General features: G+C 41.2%; 1 protein-coding gene across 8 annotated transcripts in view; it reads right to left on the reverse strand.

Annotated features, from left to right (window-relative positions):
- Positions 1-13,975, reverse strand: part of fat1a (FAT atypical cadherin 1a) — an 84,820-nt gene extending 70,845 nt beyond the window's left edge. For 7 of the 8 annotated variants that reach the window (XR_002062444.2, XR_003220639.1, XM_013274106.3 and 4 more), the window contains exons 1-2: positions 11,971-12,126; positions 7,214-10,503 (exon numbers count right to left, since the gene is read on the reverse strand). Coding sequence is in view for 6 of the 8 variants with exons in the window: in XM_013274106.3 (XP_013129560.1) it covers positions 7,214-10,475 (3,262 nt within the window). In the remaining 2 variants the exon portion in view is untranslated. Of the gene's footprint in view, positions 1-7,213; positions 10,504-11,970; positions 12,127-13,565 lie in introns of those variants that run through there. The other variant, XM_019360091.2, reaches the window with a different exon arrangement.
- Positions 13,976-22,089: the final 8,114 nt, after the last annotated feature.

Below are 22,089 nucleotides of genomic sequence, written 5' to 3' on the forward strand. Positions count from 1 at the left end.
CAATTACTTGTAGAAATCGAAAAATTCCTGCCCACGGCTGGCTTAAGGAGAAGTTTGTTAGACGGATATGGTTTTATATAGACGGTATGACTTCAGAACTTCTTTAGACGTAAAAATAGAAAAAAAGAAAATTTTGTCTAAAGAAAAATCCTCAAGAAAACATGAAAATCATTCAGTTGTACGTTTAAGATGGGGAAAATCTTTGGATACTTTGTTACATATCTGCAATATGTGACTGAATTGATTTTTCTCTTCCCATTTAAAAAAAAATGTCTATTAATTTCAGCTGAGATAGCTTTTGGGATGTAGCAGATGATACAAAGCTTTCATTGTTAGTGGGAACATTGTTATTTCAAAGGCCTTTCAAAAAGGCCTCAGAGCAATATTCCTTGATTCAATATCACAGTATTATTTAGGAACAGCTACTATACCTACTAGCTATCTGCCTGTTCCTCTGATAACAATGACACCATCTTCATTCATTTCTATACACCACGAGGCTCTACATCTACATCTGTGGAGATGTATTTATCTATTTCTGATTATCATTGTATATGCTATCACAGCAACTAGTTTCCCAAGAGACCATGTTTTCATTTTACATAACCTAACCTAAAAGAAAAATCAGTGCCTTCTTATGGTTTTAACAACAACAAAGTTATGCCACTGTCTCCTTACATTTCCTTCTAAATGTCTGGATCTTTAGCTTGGAACAACTCTGCAGTGATAATGGGAAATCTGAGAGAGACAATGTACTAATACTGCATGAACCGAGCCTTTATTTCCTTTCCTACAAGGCTCCCTGCCCTATTTGGATAGCTGTTAGAGTGAAACATGAGCACATCCTCCTATCCATATACCTTTTAACAGCGGCCCTTCGCAAGGCTGCATCTGTGTGCTGGTAACTACACCTCAAAGAATCGACTGATGATTCACGCGCAGCTCCTACAGTTATATATTTCTTCTCATTTCTGTGCTGGCAATCAATAGAAAAATGATAGTCAGCACTATAATTATATTTAATAGTCAAATAAATTCTCAGACCAAAAAAATGACCTTACAAACTTTATTGAGAACGTTAAAGTCCTGTTGTAAGCCCCAATTCCCTAAACTCAAGTATATCAATGGTCAGTCTTGCCAGGTAGAATCAAATTGGCTATAAATGCCTAAAACAGTTACTAAAACTTAAAAAAGTCTAAGAGCATTTGAATAATTTAGCACAGCAAGCCTGATGTTGAAAATGTTCACATGTGTCTGCAGGGAGGATGCAAATGGCTTCAAAACATCGCTCCTTTTCATAGGCCTTTATGCTTTACACTGATCTTTGGAACAATGCTTGTGTTCAGCATCTGTGACTTTAAAGTAACTAAACCCATACAAGGAAATCCATTACTTTTTATTAAATTGAACAAATGCAATACTGGTGCTGTGCTGGACTTCCAAGTATACCCTGGGGCCCACTATTTAAAGACAAAGCCTCAAAATGTGAAAACTAAAATACATCAAAAGTCTAAAGTACAGATCTAATTCATGAGTCTTAGCGTGACATGAATAAACACACGATGAAGCATGTCCTGTGCGCAAGGCAGCTCAAGGTTTCTTTAAAAAGATTTAATGGACTGAGAGAACAACATACTTTTAACGAGGGAAAGTGTGTTTTTCATTTAGTAACCTACAATCAACTTTGTCCCGCTGCACATTCTTGGTCCCATCTCCAGAGTAACAGCACTCAAGCAAAGACTATTTGGGATCATGTGCCACTTAGCAGTCTAACTTTTATCTCAAACATATAGGCTCTAAAAAGGAAAAAAAAAAGGTGTGAGAGGGTAACAGTTCCCACTTTTAAAACTAAACTAGAAGCCAAAATCCTGACCATAAACACGTACAAGAGCAGATCATTTTATTCTGGTTAAGGATCTGTTTATTTTATCATGATGGAAAAAGAAGTGAAGCGCTGGCAACTTTTTGTGCTAATGGAACAGGACTTTGTCATTATGCATCAAACTGTTTCATTTGCCTTCACAAAGAACCCTTTCACAGTACAGGCTGCAAACAGCTTCAAGTGAAAGGGCAATGCATATTTTATCCAACAAGAAAGGGCAATGCATACATTATACAATCAGCATCTGCGCCTCATGTAGACTCAACACACTGCTTCGGTTACCTTGTACATTGCACAATTTCACTTCAAGCAGAGACACAACTTCCTTGGAGTAGATTTTCAAGGTAAGGCCTGTCTAGATCTTCATCACAGCCACCACAGACACACTCTTCAATCACAGTTCCTTTTGGGTTATGGTTTGGTTTACTAACATGTTGACAATGCGCAAAAAAAGGAGTTATGTTTAAAGAAAGTTTAACTCTTACTTGCATGGTCAGGAGTAACTTAGAGACTAGTAGATGCCTGCATACAGTGACAGAGTCCACTTTAAATGAAAGGAGTATAATATTTTAATTTTTGTTATTATTAACTATAACAGCCTATCAAAATGTTCACTTCCATCTTACATCTATATTCCCAAAATACATGGCTATATACTACTAGTAAAGACACTGGCTATCTACAGGAGATGAATAGTGATTATTATATAGGGTTTAGTATAGCTCTAAATATAGATGTCTTAGCCTGTTGCAAGGCTGTTCCTTTTCAATTATTTCGACTCGACCTGGTACATAATCCCTCCCTGCTGCATAAGCTATTAAAAAACAGAAAACTTCTCAACTAAAGTCATTGCCTCCGTTTTAACAAAAAGCAGGCACAAGAACGACTTCTTCGGCATACTGTCAATCAGTCTGGAGCCGGCTCTGAGTAAGAGCTCAGTAAATGTAAACATTAATTAAGCTAGCAGTCATCATTAGGCCGGGCAAGGCCAAAGTTATGAAAATGCGGGGGTGTTTTCAAAACCCCCTGTTTTTCTGCAGGTAGCCTGTTCCTCCCAGTGCTAGAATCAGTAGATCTTTACTGAAAGGTTACAATTTTCTCCATATTAGGCTACTTTATTCACCCTGTTTGGCAACATACATCCTTTACCCTCCGGGGCCTAAGTTATCAGAAGTGAAAACACCTACCACAACCCTATGTTTTCAAAATAGCACAAATGTCACAGATGACGACTTAGCCCTCACAGAAGCGACTACAGATTCCAAAGTTGTGCTAGTCACTTCTTCCAAGCTCTTAAATTCAAACCATCATAAAGACTTTCACCAATAAATACTGAATCCCACAGCATGAGACTCAGTTACACAGTGGTTCATTAAAGGTGCTGGAAAAGGACTCCTGTGAAGATGGCTCATTACTCATTTACCCCTGTCTTTTCTGAAACTGCCTTCTTCTTCGATTGTTGCAGACAGAGGAAAATGAAGACGATTACTCACTGGCAATAAAAAAAAAAACCCTTGCCTAGGTGTGTCAGGTTGAGTCAGGTGAGCTTGGAGGAGTGGAGACTTGCACAGGTTCATCAAGATAAGCATAGTTTTATTGCTAGTCTGTTTGAACTAGCACTGGAAGTTGACCTCATATGAGTTTACATGTCTTTTCACCTCAACAGTATGTAACTGATGTTTCTACAGCTGCTTGTATGATGATTTTAATGATTTTTAGCCTTTCTTAAGGACAGAAGTGCCATCTAGGTTGGCTCTATAAAAGGCACAGGCTTATTTGGAAACTCATCAATTTGTGATGAGTGTGAAATTTGAAGAGGTATAATCCTAACAAATTCCTATGACACACACGCACTTCCCCAGTGGATTTCTCCACAGCCATATTATCAGCTGAGGAATTAAAGCTCAGGAGTGGCAGCCTCTCTTCAAATTGCTTTCAGTCTTTTTAGAGTACTAACTGCAAAGCCTTTTTAAAGACAAACCTGTAAAATACATAAAAAACTAAGTCACTGCATGAGCCATTTGCCACAAAATTGTAAACCCATACCAGCTGACCTCTGGAGCCACAACATGTAAAACAGTAGCTAGCCACCTTTTTCAAGAAAACTCCAACAAGTGAAGCTTACGCTTGCTTCATATAAAAAAGTACATTGCTATTATTATTGCTTAGTTCAAGAAAACCTCTCACACTGAGATGTGGAGGTATCTCAAAGCTGAGTTGAATTAACCAGGGCTGAACGCTGAGAGCCTCACATTTGACTGCAGAAAGTCCACCATGCTGTGTTTCAGTAAGAACTTGTTGGCTAATGGTATAATGCTAAGCACATAGTCCTTTCTAGTCAAAAATCACGTCACTATCAGCAAAGTTTCCGATTAAACTGATGAGCAATGGATTTGTTGTGCAGTATGGGAAAAGACCCAGGAATGAGCCTTCATAGGGGTATGTTTAAATTAAGATGGCACTCATCCAGTGACCACAGAGCTTTTAATAACACAGAGAATGTCTGGACAAACAGTTGCCATGGACTCCCTGAGCAGTCCAACGGAAAGCAACCATAATAGAAGAAGACGACGTGGCTTGCATGGGAGGTTTCCTCCTACTTTGAGTTGATGTAAATGAGGACAAGATGGTGTTCAATAAACAGAAACAATGGACAGCTTCTTTTTTTTTACTTTATCGGTGCCTGAAACAAATAATTTGTTTGTTCCTTGGATGGTTTATGAATGTCACTCTCAAAGTCTCAATACTTCCTTTGTTTGGATTTGTTAGATACTCCTACTCTTCAAGAGTCACTCACTGTCGACTACCATCAACCACTACAGAGTGCTATGCTTTACACAGCAACACTATGTGACCCACATAACAGTCTTCCTGTGGATGTTACTATAAGAGAAAAGCATTGGGTTTTATACATGTGGTGATGGAACGAGCAAAACAATGCAATGCAGATCAAGGCTGTGACTGATGTACTCTTAACAAACACATGCCCAAGTTCAGCAACACAAGCATCAAGTAAAACGCAAAAACACTTCAGCACTCTGCACTCACTACTTCCCACTGAGAAAAACAAATTTCAAAACTAGAGGTGTGCGGCCCCTGGCAGTTTTCCCCACACCACTTTTTCACTTGTTTTCTAATTTTAAACGATTTTAAAACAGCCTGGTTAAAATTCACAACATGCAGCTGCAGAAGAGTATATAGTGGGGACGCACCCGTGCTTATATTTTCCTTTTGGAGGCACAATATTTTAAACGCATATGGTAGCTTTAGCACACCACACCCTTCATCTAGTGAAATCATAGGAGCGGCATTACCACCTTGGCTCTATTTAGTTGTCTACTGACCTCAGATGTAATCCATAATAACAGGACCCAGCCCAGGACAATCCTATCATTGCACCTCCTGATAATCACTTAATATAGGCCTCAGGGATTAAGTAGAAGATCAAACCAGGCTCCCAGAATCTGTGCCCTACATGGGATTTTGAGGCAGACGTAGACGCCAGTCACAGGTCTGCATGCGGCGCCATCAACAGTAATATTAGTAGTATCACAGTACTAAGGCGTAGGGCCTTTTCGGTGGGATGGATGGAGGGATTTCAAAAACTGCCTTGGACTGGACAATGAACAGATTAGATGCCAGCAGTTAAAGGTCAAGGTCACTGTGATCTCTGAAGTTTCTGAACATGACTCAACTCATGAATGCACAGTTTTAGATTTAAATTCAATGTACTGAACTGATTATAAGCTGGTGGGTAAAAGTCGATGTTACCTTAACTTCACAAAAACTTTTTTTTCTATATTCAGAAAATTCATATAATAAACGTGATGAAATTCAATGCAAATGTCGAACTGAATAACGATAAAGTGATGACAATTTACACCTAAAAAAAGTTCAAATCATATAAACTATCCCGCAAAATTCCTATAAAACTGCCTTTATAAGGACATTATTACAATAGGAGAGGAGTAATTTGGATGTACTAATGACTGATGGCCTGATCATCATGCAATGCATTTTTCTTACAGCATGAAATCACTCAAAAAATCTCCAAGTAATTGGTATTAGAGAATGTATGCATGCTCATGTATGACTTTCCTTGCTATATTTGTTAAATATTCTCGCAGACCGTACACTCCGGTGAAATGCTGGTAAGGCATTAACCCACTTAAAATCCATGCTATGCATCCAGATTCATTTAATATAAAAGTACCAAAACAGGAAGTAACTAATTGAAAACTCCTTCATGCATCCATGAAAGTGCACAGTCACTAGTTCAAGCTTTAAATATCCCAGCATCTGTCTTCATGAAGCAAAAATCTTATTAAAATGAGACATCCAACCACTACCTCAGAAACAATCGCAAACACAACAGCTGACAAACTGCCCTGGAGGTTGCATCCTTCATAACAGCTCATCTTCTCATGCTAAATTTACGAGGCAGAAGAAGGTATTTCCCAACAGGTTCACTGCGGAGACTTCCTGTCAGCTCACTGAATACTTCACATATATTTAATTCTTACTAAACATTAACCTAAAGATATAAACCTCTTTCTCAACAGTAAAAGTCAGCAGCAGACTGATAGATCACGTTTCCAGCTTTCTTAAGAAACCTATAAACTTCTGAGGTTACATGTGCCAAGAAAAATCGCTGCATTATGCATTACGTTTCACTGCCTCATTTAGTCATTAAATATGTAAAGCACAGAGAGAAATTTAATTTCAAATGGGGATTTAAGTCACATTAAGCAAGTCAAAAATGTTGTTACTAACTTTTAAAAGGAATGCAGAGAAGCCAGGCACAAACATCCAACTCAGGTGATTGCTATGTTTGGGGTAGGAACTCCAAGAATCCCAGACTGCTTATTTTGTGCTAATTTGAGTCAGCTGTTGAACTCATTCTGGGCAGCTGAGAGTGTATTAACATATTTTCTGCAGCATGATAGGAAATCCACAAGCAAATCCATGCCATTGGTACTATACTGAAAATATAAATGCTTAATATTTTAGATTTGGGTCAAACAGATTTGACCGTTTTCCAAATGCAACCCATTTTATAATGAATGCATGTGTGTTCCTTGTACCTCAGCACCTACTTGTGAATGTCCACACAGGTCTAAGAGGGAGCTAGTCCATCTGTTCCTGCCATAAACTCTCCAAAAGAAGGAAAATGACTGCAAAAGGGAACTTCACCCGTCTCTTAGAAGACTCCCTTAGCTCATTATTCCACACAGTGGAACATGACTGAATAAACTGTAGCTGCATAATACTTTCCTTATGCAGGTCTTTCAACACAAGCTTCACATAGATCTAGCGAATAAAGAGACTCACCAGTTTCCTCATCAATGGAGAATACCCCCAGGCCAGACCCATCTCGGATGGAGTATCGAATCTCTCCATCTCGGCCTCTGTCTTCATCTTCAGCTGTCACAGTCATCACTGAAGTCCCAATGACCGCATCCTCTTTTATAAATCCCTTTTCCACAAACGATCGGAACATAGGCCTGTAAAGATTCTCATTCACGTCCACCACGTCCACCTCGATAAAGCAGGTTGATGACAAAGATATGGGCTTCCCTTTGTCTTTAGCTTTTGCAGTAAGATTATACACCTGTTTTGTCTCATAATCTAGATTCTGAACAATTCGCAGCGCACCGCTGAGTTTGTCTACTTCGAAATTCCCGTCTCCATTATCAATAAGGCTGTATCGTACCTGACTGGAAGGCCCAATATCGGGGTCATGAGCCTCCAGCCACATGATTACTGTACCAATTGGAAGGTCCTCCCTCACCTTTACACGGTAATTAGGAGGGAAGAATTTGGGTGGATTATCATTCACATCTTCCAAGGTGATTTTGAGGGGCACTGTGGACACCAGCTGAGGCTCATTTACTGCCTGGTCACGTGCCGATATCTTCAAGACATAAAATGGATGGAGCTCACGATCCAGTGGCTTTGTCACTGTCACCACACCGGTATTTTCATTGATTGCAAAATGATCTGTGCCTCCCAAAATTGAGTACTTGACGATTCCATTGTCACCTTGATCCTTATCTGTTGAATCCACCTGGATGATTTCAGTCCCAACAGGTGTACTCTCAGTTATTTCAACAGAATAAGATTCTTGCAAAAATTGGGGGCTATTGTCATTGGCATCTAAGATTTTAACATCCAAGAGACGCGATGAGGATTTCTGTGGTATCCCGAGATCATAAACTGTAATGTTGAGCGTGTAGTGATCTGCTGTTTCCCGGTCAAGAGGAGAGTAAACCAAAAGCCAACCAGTTTCCATATCTACTATGAAGTGGCTTTCTGCATCCCCTCCTGAAATAACATACACTAGCTTCCCATTAAAGCCACTATCTGAGTCTGTGGCATTTAAATGGACAATCCGGGCCCCGACAGGGAGATCTTCTTTGACTTCAATGACACTTGGAAAAGACTCTGAGAACTGAGGAGTGTACCGGTTGACTGAGTGAAAGTCCATGAAGTTGTCATCCGGCTCATTCTGCGTGTGGATTTTGCTGCCCTGAAGCAGCTTTTCAGCCAGCATAGTAGCGACTCCGGTTTCCACGCACTTTAACTGGACGGGCTTGCGCGCCGTGATGACAGTTATGTTCATAATCATCGGCTGAGTCTCATGTTCGCCATCAGACGCAACGATTTGTAAACTATGAAACGAGACCTTAGCTGCCTCTCCCTCGCTCAGCGAGTGCTTCAGTGAAAGCATGCCAGAGTTTGGATTTAGCTCAAACAGGTCAAGATCATTCCCAGCTTTAATATTGTACCGTACTAGCTGCAGTTCATCCGCATCAATGGCAGACGCTGTTGTTATCTGCTCTCCCACGCCGTGATCTCTCGGCACAGTCACTTCACAGTCCACATTTTCAAACAAAGGCTTATTGTCATTCAGGTTGTTTAACGTTATGATGACTGATGCTTCCACCTCTCTCCGATATGGGGATCCCCAGTCTGATGCTCTGACTTTAAGATTGTAAATCCTGGGCATGAGCTCATAATCTAGGACCTCCGAGGTACTGATGACACCAGAGAAGTAGTCAATGACAAACGGCTGAGGACTCACATTGGTAATGCTGTAGGTCACATACCCATTCTCCCCTTTGTCTAGATCAGTGGCTTTAACAGTCACCACACTAGTCCCTATGGGTACATTCTCATCAACACTGGCCTTGTAAGATGTCTGCTGGAATTCCGGTGCATTGTTATTTACATCAATCACATCAACAATCACTTTGGCTGCTGCTTTTTTGTCACTTGTAATCACATCCAACTGAAATTGTGAGGAAATATCAGCATTGATTGGCCCTGCGGTGCTGATTAAGCCAGTATCTGGATTGATGGTAAATCTGTTCTTGTCAGATTTGTGCCTAAAAGCATATTTTAGCTGTGGATACTTTGGCACAGCTGTTACCATAGTGACAGGTGTGTGAAGGGGGGCAAATTCGCTCAGATTGACTCTGTAAACGGCCTTTTCAAATACAGCAGGGCCCACTTTGAACTGTGGAGAAGTGACATGTACCAATTTAGCTGATGAAAATTGAGGGGGGCTGCCTTTGTCCTTTGCCTGTAAAGTGAGGTTGTATCCAAAAGGTTGGCTGTCCCAGTCGACATCTTTGACTGCTTTTATTTTATACTCCCTGCTCCCAGGGCTGGTTCTTACAGCCTTGAACTGTTGAAGAGGGTCACCAGCCACAATGCTCAGTGATGCTATTTCTCCATTTGGTCCTTGATCTTTGTCCTCCACTGTCACAATGGCATAAGTGGGGTCATGATCTGCATCAGAGGGGGCCAAGGTTACTGCAGTAATTACAGGTGCGTGTTCATTGGCCTGCTCCACCCTAACTGTAAGTCTGGCCATGCTACTGAAACCACTGCTCCCATACAGCTTCATCCCTCTGTCCACGGCAAGGATCTCCAACTCGTACAGCTTCGTCTCAGAGTAATCTAGTTTGCCCGTCAGTGTGACCACACCGCTTGTTGGATGTACTGCAAACATGTCTGTCCACTCCCGGAAACTATAGTAGTATTCTCCATTAGTACCGATGTCTGCATCAGTTGCCGTGACTTTGGCCACGCTTGTGCGGATTGCCGTGTTCTCTGGCAGAGCGATGCTATAGGACGTGGGTGAGAAGAGAGGCCTGAGGTCATTGGTGTCCAGTACCTGTACCTTCACTTGAGTGCGACACTCCAAATTGGTGTTTCTCTCGGAAGCTTTAATAGTCAGCACGTAGTGGTCTTTAACCTCCCGGTTCAGAATGGCAGTGCTGCCTCCTTTGGTCCTTATTCGCAAAAAACTGAAATCTCCCAGCAGATAGTCCTCTGCTTTGAATAGATTCTCATTGTCTCCAGAGATGATTTTGTACCGTATGTCCCACTCTGGGTCTGTGATATAGATTCCCATTTTGGTGTGACTTTCTAAGTAAGTCTTAGCAGCAGAGTTCTCATATATGGTGGCATTGTAAAGAGAATGAGTGAACTGCATGGAGGTGGCCCTCGCCATCCTTTGGTTCCCTGCACAGCCACAGAGGAGCTGCTGGAGCAGCACAAGCAGTGGAACCCAGTGCTTCCCCATTATTGTACCGTGATCTTCACCAAACCACCTGAGAGGGAAAGAAAAAAAAAGGATTTTAGAGCTATAATCCTACAGAAATATTTTATTGGGATCCTACAATAACATTTAAGGGACATTTTCATTTTCAACTATCATTCTTCATCTAAGTAGGCTGGAAAAACAGCTAAAATGCTGAAAACCACATTATTTATGGCACACATTTTTTTTCCCGGACTCCTTTAAATATCATGACAAGTGATGATAAGTGTGACAAAGACTAAACAGGTTTCATGTGGAAATAAGATGAAGCAGATCAGTCAGTCAGGTGACAACGCCAGCCTCCTGCCATGGGTGCCCTTCTCAACATGCAAATGTCACAAAACCTCCTCATAATGAGCTAAAAAAAAAAAAAAGCTCAGCCTCCTTTGAAAACTGCAGTGCTATAATTTACATTTTTTTGGTTGCACATTAGTCATTTAGAAATCTGATTATACTCATTAACATATTACTACACAAGCACTACGAACAATCTCGTAGCTACAAAATGATGCTGGACTTTCATTCGTGCAGAAATGCAGCAACAAAAATAAAAGATGATGATGGTAAAGGTGTGTGGTAAATAAAATAATCTCTGTATAATCTCTTCGAAGTACAATCAGAGTTAAACTCGAAGGACAGATGACTGAGAAAGTGCTTTCAAATTGCGGATTCATTCGTTTACAACTGCTTTACAACGTCCCCGGCTCTGTGTGGGAGTCCACAAAGACAAATAAAAAGCAAGACGCTGCTATGTGTGCGCACGTTGTAAAAAACAAAAAAAAATTATATTTACTTTTGGCGTGACAAAACAGTCCCACTAGTTTAATTATTAATGTTTTATGCGGGGTTAATAAATGACAGGGTTTGAGCCCCAATCACCTTTATTCTAAAACTATAGCCCGCAGGTACAAAAGAACCATCTGCTTGCGGACAACTGCTGCAGAAAAAAGAAACTGTAACTAAAACTTAAACTTCTGGCTCTTTTTTCCCCTTTTTCTTGACGATACAGAAGAGTATCCATTTGTTTAAATTCCGTTTCTCTGAATGCTCTCAGCAGCGAGCCGTTTTTCATTTTGAAAAGAAAAAAGTTCAAATGTTTCAAGAAAATGAGTTAGGTGCCTCGAGACTATTTCACGTCTAACCCCATCCCCCAACTACAGCCATTCACTTCGAAACGATGGCAGACGTGCACTTAGCAGAGATTTGCTTGGGGGGTTAGTAGGAAAAAAGATGCGTATTCCCAACACAAAACAGCACAAAGTGTGTGCGTACGTCATCAAAAACGACGTTCAAAATTCACTTTGTATCGAAAAGTTCTCCAAAGAATCACCCAAAGTAGCCAGCGGTTGCTTTTCTTTCGCACCTCACAATAGCAGACCTAACTTTTTTTCCCCACGCTACAGAGATGCAGACGCTTAAACATCGCTGACCGCCAAAAAGAAAAGCCCACTGAGTAAAAACACAACAACTTACGTACCTCTTTTAATATTAAATTCGGAGATTTGGAGGTTTTGCATGTAGTTTATGTAGTCCAAATCTCGGCATGGTATTACGTGGACTTCTCTCTCCTCTCCGTTACCCCATCTGCCACCAGCAGGCAAGCTCTCTCTTTTCCCTCACTGCTTTCCTTTCCTTTCTCTCCCACACTCCACTTGCATGGTATCTCTCCGCGCTGCGCACGTCCGGATCTACTTACCGGGCTGGCAGCAGGATAGGACCTTTTCAGCTCTGAACCCGCGACCCTTTTGATTTGATTTACTAAGGTTCGCCTTGTATTCTCATATGAAATATATCCAGAAAGGCTGAACTCTGGTCCTCTCCGCGGAATCGCTTTAATTTTCATTCAGCAGCTACCACTTCAGCCCCAAGGTAACCTGGCCCCCCTTTTTTGTAGTATTCTTATTATTATGCCTTTCAGCTGAAATTATTTAAAACTTTCAAACCCCCAAACGTTCACTTTCCACGGTGTTGTGATTGTGGCTACACGAATAGAAAATCAAATCCCAGTATAATTTATCCCAAATTGCTGTTTGGAAGCATTAAGGCTACTGGGCTCATGAGGTGTGAGTCCTAATGGATCCCACCCCCCTCGTTTCTGTATTCTCCTTTTATTTACAGCAAGATAAATTAATGTCTCTTCCCCCCCCCCCCTTTTGAGGTGGGAGACATCCTTATAAAGGACCAAGCCTTATTAGGTTACAGGTTATTTTGTGACCTCCTGGCTAATGATTAACAAACACATATTTCAAATTCGCTTTTTGCTGAAAAATTAGACTTTGCCTTTATATCATAATCCAGCTGTCAGCGTAAGAATGTGGACAAACCTTATTTTGATAATGAAATCTCAGTTCAGGGATTCCCAGATGATGACAAATGAGCTAATAAAACGTGCAAATGCAAAAAAAAAAAATAAAAAATCATAATAATAATCCTCGCGTGTGTTGTTGCATTTTAAACATCCGTTCTTGAGATGATCTTCTCATTATTCTCACTAGTGTTATTGTTTTTTTAATATCCCGGGTACGGCTGGAAATAAAGTGGCCAGCAGTGCGTCCCGGGGTCTGTGTTTGGGCATTAGAGCAGGGTGACTGATAGTGTTGGTACACTGGCTACGAAGGCGCTGATCCTATCAACCCCCCCACCCCCGCCACCACCACCCCTCTCATCATCACACACGTTGCTCCTCTCAGACCAAAGCTGCACTTTACGCACAGAGGAGTGTGGCTGCCATGCGATTGATGGCGCTGTCTCACTGCTCTTGCCCGGACTGCAGAGCTCCAGCTGGTGCGCCTGCAGGAAAAAAAAAAAAAGCCCGTGCTGCATGCAGCTTGACAACTTGTCAACATGCAACCTACTTACTACTACTACCCTGTGCGCGCGACTGTGAGCGTGCGTAATTGCGCGTTTGGTTCTTTTTTTGGCACAAGTCAGACAAAAATACTCACTTGTTTAGCGCTTACTAAAAGAAAAGTGCTTTGAGTTCAGTCCAAAGTTTCAAGAGTCGCTTGAAAGAAAAAAAATTCAAATCAAACCATGTGCCATGCTCTTGAAATACGATTCGAGGCTACTCACCAGACCAGCTCAACCAGCGCTGGCTGTCGTTCCCAAACTTCCCTTCACATAAATCCTGTTAGTTTTTTTCTTCTTTTTTTCTAAATCTCGTTTGCGAGGATCTCTTAGATGAGGCGGGAGGGAGCTTCTGCTGATGGCAATCCGCTACTTTTCTCCTCTTCAGCTTATTCTCACAGTTTCATTGCCTTCAGCTCCGATATGCTCGGAGGCATCACACATGGTGGCTTATTGCAAGAGAAAAGAAAAGAAAAAAGCTATGGGCTATGGTTTGCCTCGCTGTTCCACTCCACAACGGTTCAGGTGCCGGCATGCTGCTGATGCCTTCAGGTGATATCGGGAAAAATCGCAATCTTATAGAAGAGCGCACGAGAAGAGAAATGACTGGCGATTTTCTTGCCTGCTGCTCTCCCCTTCGGAAAAGTAGCGGTACGAGCTAGACAAGAGGGGGGTGGGGGGATCACACACCAACAACAGCTGACGGTGAAAGTGATGTCTGTGTGATTCTCAGTTTGTTTGTTTTGGGCTCTGTGCTTATCTAGTTATTAGTTACGCACATAAATCCAACTTAGCTTAATGATTTAATTCAAATTGTCTGTTGCAGATTTCGTGCTCGAGCACAGTTCCTGACAATAAAAAACAAACAAACATAGCATTTGAAGCATTTCCTCTGCGACAAATGCACTCTGAATTTGTTGGAGAGTTTTTCCAGTAAGGACATCAGCTCTCCGCGAGGGCACCCGGGACCTGACCTTGCCACCTTCAGCTCTGACGTCATGGACTCCTCTCCCATTCAGTGCATGCACAGCGGAGCGTTGCCGTGTTTATTCTGTCCACAGTGTGAGCGTCCACCTCCTCAGCTCGTCCTGTTTATTAATTGTGTTCTCGTGACCTTCGCGAAAACGCGTTTAAAACGAGGCAAATGTCTCTGAACATGTGGTTAACAACTGAACTCGACACCATGCTGTGAAGTGGCTGCCAAAAAAAAAAAAAAATGCCCGAGCAGAGAGCGGTCCAGCATGAGAATCTCTGCCTAATGTCCATTCAGCACCGGCTCATTAAAGTCGCATATGCCCACAGGCTGAGTAAACGAATGAGACCTATGGGCCTAGTGTGTGTCTGCGAGTGTACAGAGAGAGAGAGAGAGAGAGAGAGAGAGAGAGAATGGGGGGGAAAAAGATTGAGATTTCTCCCCAAAGAGCAAGTGTCATCTGACTTCCCTCTGCTTGTCTTTCCTCTTTCTCTCCATCGGTTTTGTCTGAGACAATGTTGTGAAACAGCCCCAGCTCTTTTAGCCTCCCCTCTCATCTGCCTGTAAAGCTTTAATTGAATTCAGGTCAGGTGATGTCCAGGCCTGGTTCCTCTGCTTTGATCTCACAAAACTGTTTGCAGTCCGGCTTGCTTGGGGGCAGGTATTCGTGCCTTATAGACCTTATAGATGCAGTGTTAGCACTGGTGGAGATCTCTAACCCTTAACCCTAACAAAATAACAAACACATAGAGACTTTTAGATAAACTGGAAGTCAGTAGGCATGTAGGGTGGAGATTGTGCCTCTCCAGACACACATACATCTTTGCTAACATAAGCAGAGCGAGGCGTTATGGGTAACTGGACGGTACAGATAGTATGCAGCAGAGGACACGCGCACCTGTGCTTCAAGGAAGTTGATCCGATTGTTCAGGTATTAGGAGCCTTGGGAAGTAAAAAAGGAGACAAATGCAAATGTAAACATACGAGTGTTTGAAAAAACAGCCACACAAAATGATGCACAGCCCACACAAGTGAGCACATGAGTAGGCTAATGCAGGGAATTAACTTTTAAAACTGAGCAGATTATAGATTCAAGTTTTTTTTAAAGGGTTGTTATCTCTGTAGCTGAAAGCTCTGTACAGCAGAGGTATGTTGTTTATTCTTAGCCAACTATAGGTTTGACACATTCAGGAATGGGCTGCTGAAATCCCCAAATCCACACTTCCTCTCAAGGCCACTTGAGGAACCAGTTTCAGAGAATTAATCTCCAACAATCTTCGTGATAAAATGCAAAAACAAAAATGTTTACAGTGTGGTACATATAAAGGTTTTGTCCTCTTTAGCCAATTTTCCTGTTCATGCAAACTATAGGACATTATTATGATTTATGACCAATTTATGTTGTATTAGATAGTATAGTATCCTAAACTGTGTCATAAATAGTGTGTCCTAAAATGTTTGCTTCCATTCATCCATCTTGTTTTTATCCAATTTATGTTCCAATTCAGGCTTATAACAACTTTCAGAATTTTAACATGACACAAATATAAAAAGTGAACGTATCAATTTTTAAGTACTTAAAAATGACACGGCCTAATAAAGCTAATCTGATAAAATACACCAAAAACAGTCCTAGCTTTAAAGTACACAAAGCATTTCAGGAATGACACTGCACTTTTGTTCTTTCTTTCTTTGCCACTCTGCATACAGTATGAAAGCTTGATGAGTGACTCGCGCCTCTGCATCCTGTGCCCTACCGGCATGAAAGTCACAGTCTTCTGTCTCAATGCCTCATTATGACAGATTTCACCAAATTCCACATATTTTCTCCAGTGTAGCACACTGCAGGCTCCATTTCCTTTTAAAACCACACTAATCTGCCACAGATTCTCCCCGTGTCTCAGAGAGGAGCTAGGAGCAGGCGCACTCTAGCTTGCTGCGCGAGTTACTTCTTCTTTTCCTGTGACTAATGTCCTAAGCTGTGGTTCCCTGCAACTTGAAACTGGATCGAGATCAGGAAGAGATACAGATGATTTGTAGTGCGCCTGCAGCAATAGAGCACCCAGGTATCTGTTTCTCTTGCCACCCAATCGGTGTAGAATCTCGATCCTGAGGCGCAGCTTAACTGTAAAACAGATTAGAATAATTCAATATCAATCCTGCCAGAGTGTTCTCCAGTAAAGGCACTGACCCTCCCACAGCTGGTGCCGGTGTACTTAAGATGACCCTTTGTGCAACAAGAGACTGCATTATTAATGCACAAAGAGCAGCAACTCCCCTATTAAGCTTTACTGTGTTACACTGTGATGTAAGGAGTTTAAAAAGTAATACATGAGATATGAGGGGAAATAGTAATAATAAACAATTGACATTTCCCCTGAAGCGAGAGACAAACAGCTTTGGTCTGAAAATAAAGTCTTCTGCTGCCTCAAGCAAAGCAGGAGATTATCTCAGCAAAGCCCACTGGTTGTAGAAGCTTCCTTAATAACCTAAAATGACACAAGAATACACTGCGCTATTTCTGGGGCAACCTGTTTGGGGAGTTAACATTACTGCATTATTTATTGGCGTCGTTGCTTCAGGAGAACATGCAAGTGAAAAATAAAATGGAAAGTGTGAAATAGATTAGTGTGCCTCTTTCCTCATGCATGGCTACCAGGAAGAGCTGTACCGTGTCCTTGGGGAAATCAACAGGCGGGCTTTTCCTGCTTATAAACTTCAGACTGTGTTGCACTTTGCAGATTTTTGTTATCCACTGGGTCATAATCCAAAGAAGATGGTCATTCCTTGAGTTGTCACCAGGTGGATCATATTGTAAACAGGCTATCTGCCATATCTGCACTGAGAACATAGCTGAAAGCCAGAGCGATGCTGATGGTTGGGTTGGGTTGGGATGGTTTTGCCTTCTGTCTGATGTGACTGATTTGCTATAAATCCTCACAGAACACAATAAACCACTCCTATGATTCAGACTGAGTTTTAAAATAACTGTATTTCATATCAAAACAATATGTAATTTTAATGAATAACAACTGTAAATATCTTAATAATGTTATTTTGTTAAAATATATCTTTGGTTTGTAATGGAAGAAATGTACATTGAAAATTTTCCATGAGTGTCATTAGCATAGCTTAGCATAAAGACCTGAGGAGTATACCATGAATGAAATTCAGCACAACTGGGCTTTCACTGCATTAGCTGGCTCGAGAAAACTGTCTGAGGTAAGTCAGAGGTAACATTTTTCATGCTGGTAGTTATCAAATTTTTTTTTTTTTGCTTTGCTGGGGTTTCAGCTTCAGCCTCTGGGCAGACTCAGAAAAAGCATCACAAAATGATCCCTACGAGTACCACCAACTCCAACTGGAGACAATTTCAGAAAAGCATAATAAAATGTTGAAAAATCCATAAACAACCAAAAAATTTTAGAGTGAAAAGCAACACTGTTGCGAATAAAACAAGCAAACAATACTGCAGAAAACAATTAATTTTAGGGTTTAGCGTACCATGCAGTAAAACAAGCATAATACGTGAAATTAGCGAAAATGTGGTGATTCCAGCTTTAAACTGAAACTATGAACATAACCTGCTCCCACCTAGGTTATAAATTCGGCATGAGTCACCATGATGATTTAGCCTGGATGAAAGAGAATCAGTTTTGTGATACAGCTAATCCTAACTTTATACTCAAAAAAGCAAATCCATTAATCTGAGTTTGTATTATACCCCTCAGAAAGATGGAAAGAGCAAGTCTGGCTTTCTGAAAACACATCAATTAGCTTGCAAGGACCTTTACAGCTTTCTTAAGTAACGGGCTCTAGGTTTTTGTATAAAAAACAAAAATGCTGTTGTGGTTTTACAGGTGGTTATGAGTCTTTACATTCTTAACCAACTCACCACAAGAGAATAAATAAAAGTGCTTTCAAAAATATTTTCTTACATTTTTGTCATACTATCAGTCTGCTTCCAAACACCTATTTTCATTAAAGGTGCTTTAAGAAGCTGTTATTTTCAGAGAGAGACAGTCATACCTTTATGCTAAGCTAAGCTACGCTAATTGGCTACAGTAATATCAGATTTTAAAGAAAGCTATTCATAACAGAAAGCTAATTAAAAGTGCAAATGATATTTCAAATGGTCACTTTGAGTCTATCAGAAGAAACAATCCATTGTTTGGTGAGTTTAATCATGAAGCTGCATTTAGATGCACTAAAACATCTTTTTTTTTCTACTGAAAACACCTCACCTCCTCTCCTCCAGAGGGGCTGAGCTTGAGTGTGCTGATTGACCGACTATAGTACAGATGGCTTTGAAGATAATATCTTTGAAGGGTACTAAACAAGGCAGTGAATTGGTGGAGCGGGGGCTGAAGTAGGGTCTTGCGATACAGTCAGTAAAATAATCTGTAAACGCAGGACACCGCTCGGGTTCTGCGGCGCACACGTTATTTATCACACAGACAAGCTGCACAGTAACAAACGGAAGTTGGTCGAAGTACGTCTGAAGCAGATGTCCATCTTCAAGGCGCCAGGTCTTTGATGTGGTGTAACACGTAAAAGCAGCGCGGGATAAACAAACTGAACACAACTCACTGATATTTTTGATGTACTGCATTCCACCAGTCAGTTCTTTTTGCCCCCCTTTCCTCGCTAAATCCTAATCCCACAGAAATTGTGTCGGGATTATACACAAAAGGCGCATTTTGGACATGGATTTGCATGGATGGATTAGTAAGGCCTTGTAATGGAGGCTCGTGTTGGTAGAGAAACCTCCGTCTTCGTGTTGCTGTTGCACATTAAAACGATGCGGGGCTCCGCTTTATGTTAACACACATTACTCATCTCCTGCCCTGGGAGACCAGATAATTTCTCATTGCTGTAAAAGTTGGGAGTTTGTATGTATCAGCGAGAAGCAGATGCCCAAGTCAGAAATATTCGGCTTCACGAGGACAGTTTCACACGTCAACAAGCCACTCAAAACAACAGACACCAAATGTTATGTGTTCATTTGTAGCTAAGGGCTTTCAGACAGTGATACAGAGGATTGGGAGTGCTTTGAACCCCTGAGGATGATGCTGCCTTTTACTGTCACTCAGCCCCCATTTTCTCTTGAACAAGCTGGTGTTCATAAAATAGAAAATTGCAAATAAAACAAAACCATTAAGTGCTTACTGTATTCATTTAGGCACCACAAGACACCGGCAGTCATGTATTATGTATTTACATACACATTTGCTTATCTAATAAGAGCCATATCGTGTCTCAGATTTATACAGCTTAGGAAATGCTCTAAGGTCCTCATGCTGCTTTATAATCCCACGTTTTGGGGGATGTTAAACCACTACCTGGAGCAAATAAAAGGACCGTATTTAACAATATAACGACCAAAGTTTCTCTCGTTCTCATTTCTCCCATCTTGTGTACCAAACAGAGAACATTTGTGTGACTAAGTGCTGGAATAATGTGTGTATGCCTTGGCACAGTCAGAGCCAAAAATCTGTGCCTGGTCTATGCCTGCAGACACTATTTTGAGTAATCACATCTGTGGCAAACAGGCAACCCACCATGTTCAGACCGTATCCTTTTTCGCAGTGGGTACAAATTAAACGTGTAATTACAGGTTTTGTTGCTAAAATCTGTGAATCACCAGTTCCTTGTTGCATATAACCCAAAACTGCGGGTCACTTTTACACTTTCAAACTATTCAGTTGGGAAAGACATTTTAGGAATGGTACATCCACCTAAAATATGCCCAGAATGTGGCATGCGGTTTGGAATGAAGCCTTTCGGGCTCCTGCTGGGATTTTGGAAGGTGATGTCGGCGCCCAAGATCTATTGTTACCTTAGCAAGTGTTAGCATTTGTTAAACACAGCTACAATTGTAATGAAAAAAATGGAGACAGCTAGCTAGTAAACAATTATCACCTACCTAGGGTACATTGGAGTAGCCTGTGTTTGTCCTATATATAATACAAAATTATTTAACCACTTATCATTTATTTGTATTTTCCTTCCAAAGAGTCAGACTTTAGTGTAATTAAATTCAACCAGCCTTGAGCAACAGTTCTCCAAGTTTTCCTTAAGAAACAAGAAAATAATCCACAAAGACGAGACACAGGACCTGAGCGAGGCATTTAGCCCTTCAGCTGAAGTCTCATTAGAAATGGAAGGGTGGAGTCGTAGAGCCAGAACAAAATGGGACAGGCCTAAAAAAAACTATCTGTGGCTAAGAATCTGAAAGTCATGTTGTTAAGAAATATAAAGACTCCTGTAGAGCACAGACTTGACACTGGACATGATCAACTGGCAGTTCAAGCCTCATCAGAAATGGTCTCAGTGGAAAGTTGGCTGTTAAAAAAAATGATTCTTAAGCAAGGGAAACTGGGGAAAAAGGCTGAGGTATGCATAATTACACAAGAACTGGACAGAAAATCAGCAGCAACAGGTCTGATGGAGAGATGAATCCAAATTTGAACGTTTTTGTTCCAAAGTGTCATTAGTAAGTCTGGATTCAATCAAGAGAGAGGTACAACAGTGAGTTTGTACAGCCATCTGTAAAACACTGCGGAGGGTCTGTCACGTGTGATGTTGGGGATCTTGTCAGAATTAATCAAATCATAAATATAGAATACTGTCAGTACTGACAGACTTTGATCCACTATGTAAAACCATTTGGAAAGTATCTGTGTGGCAACAACTTCATTAATAATTCCAATTCCCTGGATAGAAAAAAACACAATCAGTCGTGGATTGGCCTCCCCAGAGCTTGAACCTCAAGATTATTGAAGCAGTGTGGGATCATCTTTGACAGAGAACAGAACAAATAAAGGCAGCCTGCATCCAAAGAAGAGCTTTGAATGTCTTTCAAGAAGCAGTTAGTCTCTTTGTCTCATCAGACTTTAAAAGCTGTTTTTCTCCCCAACGAAGGCCAGTGAGCCAGTGGCACATGTGGTGATGTGCTGTAAGTGGATTAGCTGGAAACTAATTGGGATTGAGCATATACGCCTGCTGAACAAGACTTTAATGAGACACCAGCGCTGAAGGAGTCACCTGGTGAGTGACCAAGTACGGTTAGTGAGTTAAGGAGAGACTCAGAGAAGGGCCCTCCAGCTCATGGCCATCACTAAACGAGGGACCGCCGCCTCACTTGACTTACTGGTGATTCTCAGCTTACTGCTTAACACTGCTTATGCAGATAGGAAGTGAACGAGTTAGAGAGCAAATCATCATGAATCTGCCCGCCAAAAAGAATAATTCTCCCCGCTGCTGGCTTGAAATCAACCAGCCATTTTTGATAAATGTTTCATGGGCAAATCTGTTCCCATTATCATTCTGCATGCGAGATCGGGGATTAGACAGGTGTGGCAGCAGTAGCTAAGTGGGGCAGGGTTAAGCGAACCATCATGGTTATTCAGTTATTTTTACATTAACTTGTGGTTGGTTTTTGATTTCCACAGAGGCAAAATGCTATTTCATGCTTGCTTCTCCTGCTCCCCAGAATTACAAACATTCAGGGGACATGAAAGATGTATTCTCACGGTGTATTATGTGCTTGAAACTGACAGTGTGAGATTGACATCAGTTCTGCCTGTCCTCACTGACTCACAGGAGGAAAATTGTAAAGTGCTTCTGTGGCAAATATTCTGCCCTTAGGATATGTACGGAGAGTTAGCCCTAGCTGTGCTGTTATTATAATAAGGCAATATGTTCCCCTGTGTGTGTGTGTGTGGGTTGCTTTAAAAGGATAACACTTTATATGAATCAGCTGCTCAGTTTGTT

Source organism: Oreochromis niloticus, linkage group LG6 (genome assembly GCF_001858045.2).
Source record: "Oreochromis niloticus isolate F11D_XX linkage group LG6, O_niloticus_UMD_NMBU, whole genome shotgun sequence".
NCBI lineage: Eukaryota > Metazoa > Chordata > Actinopteri > Cichliformes > Cichlidae > Oreochromis > Oreochromis niloticus.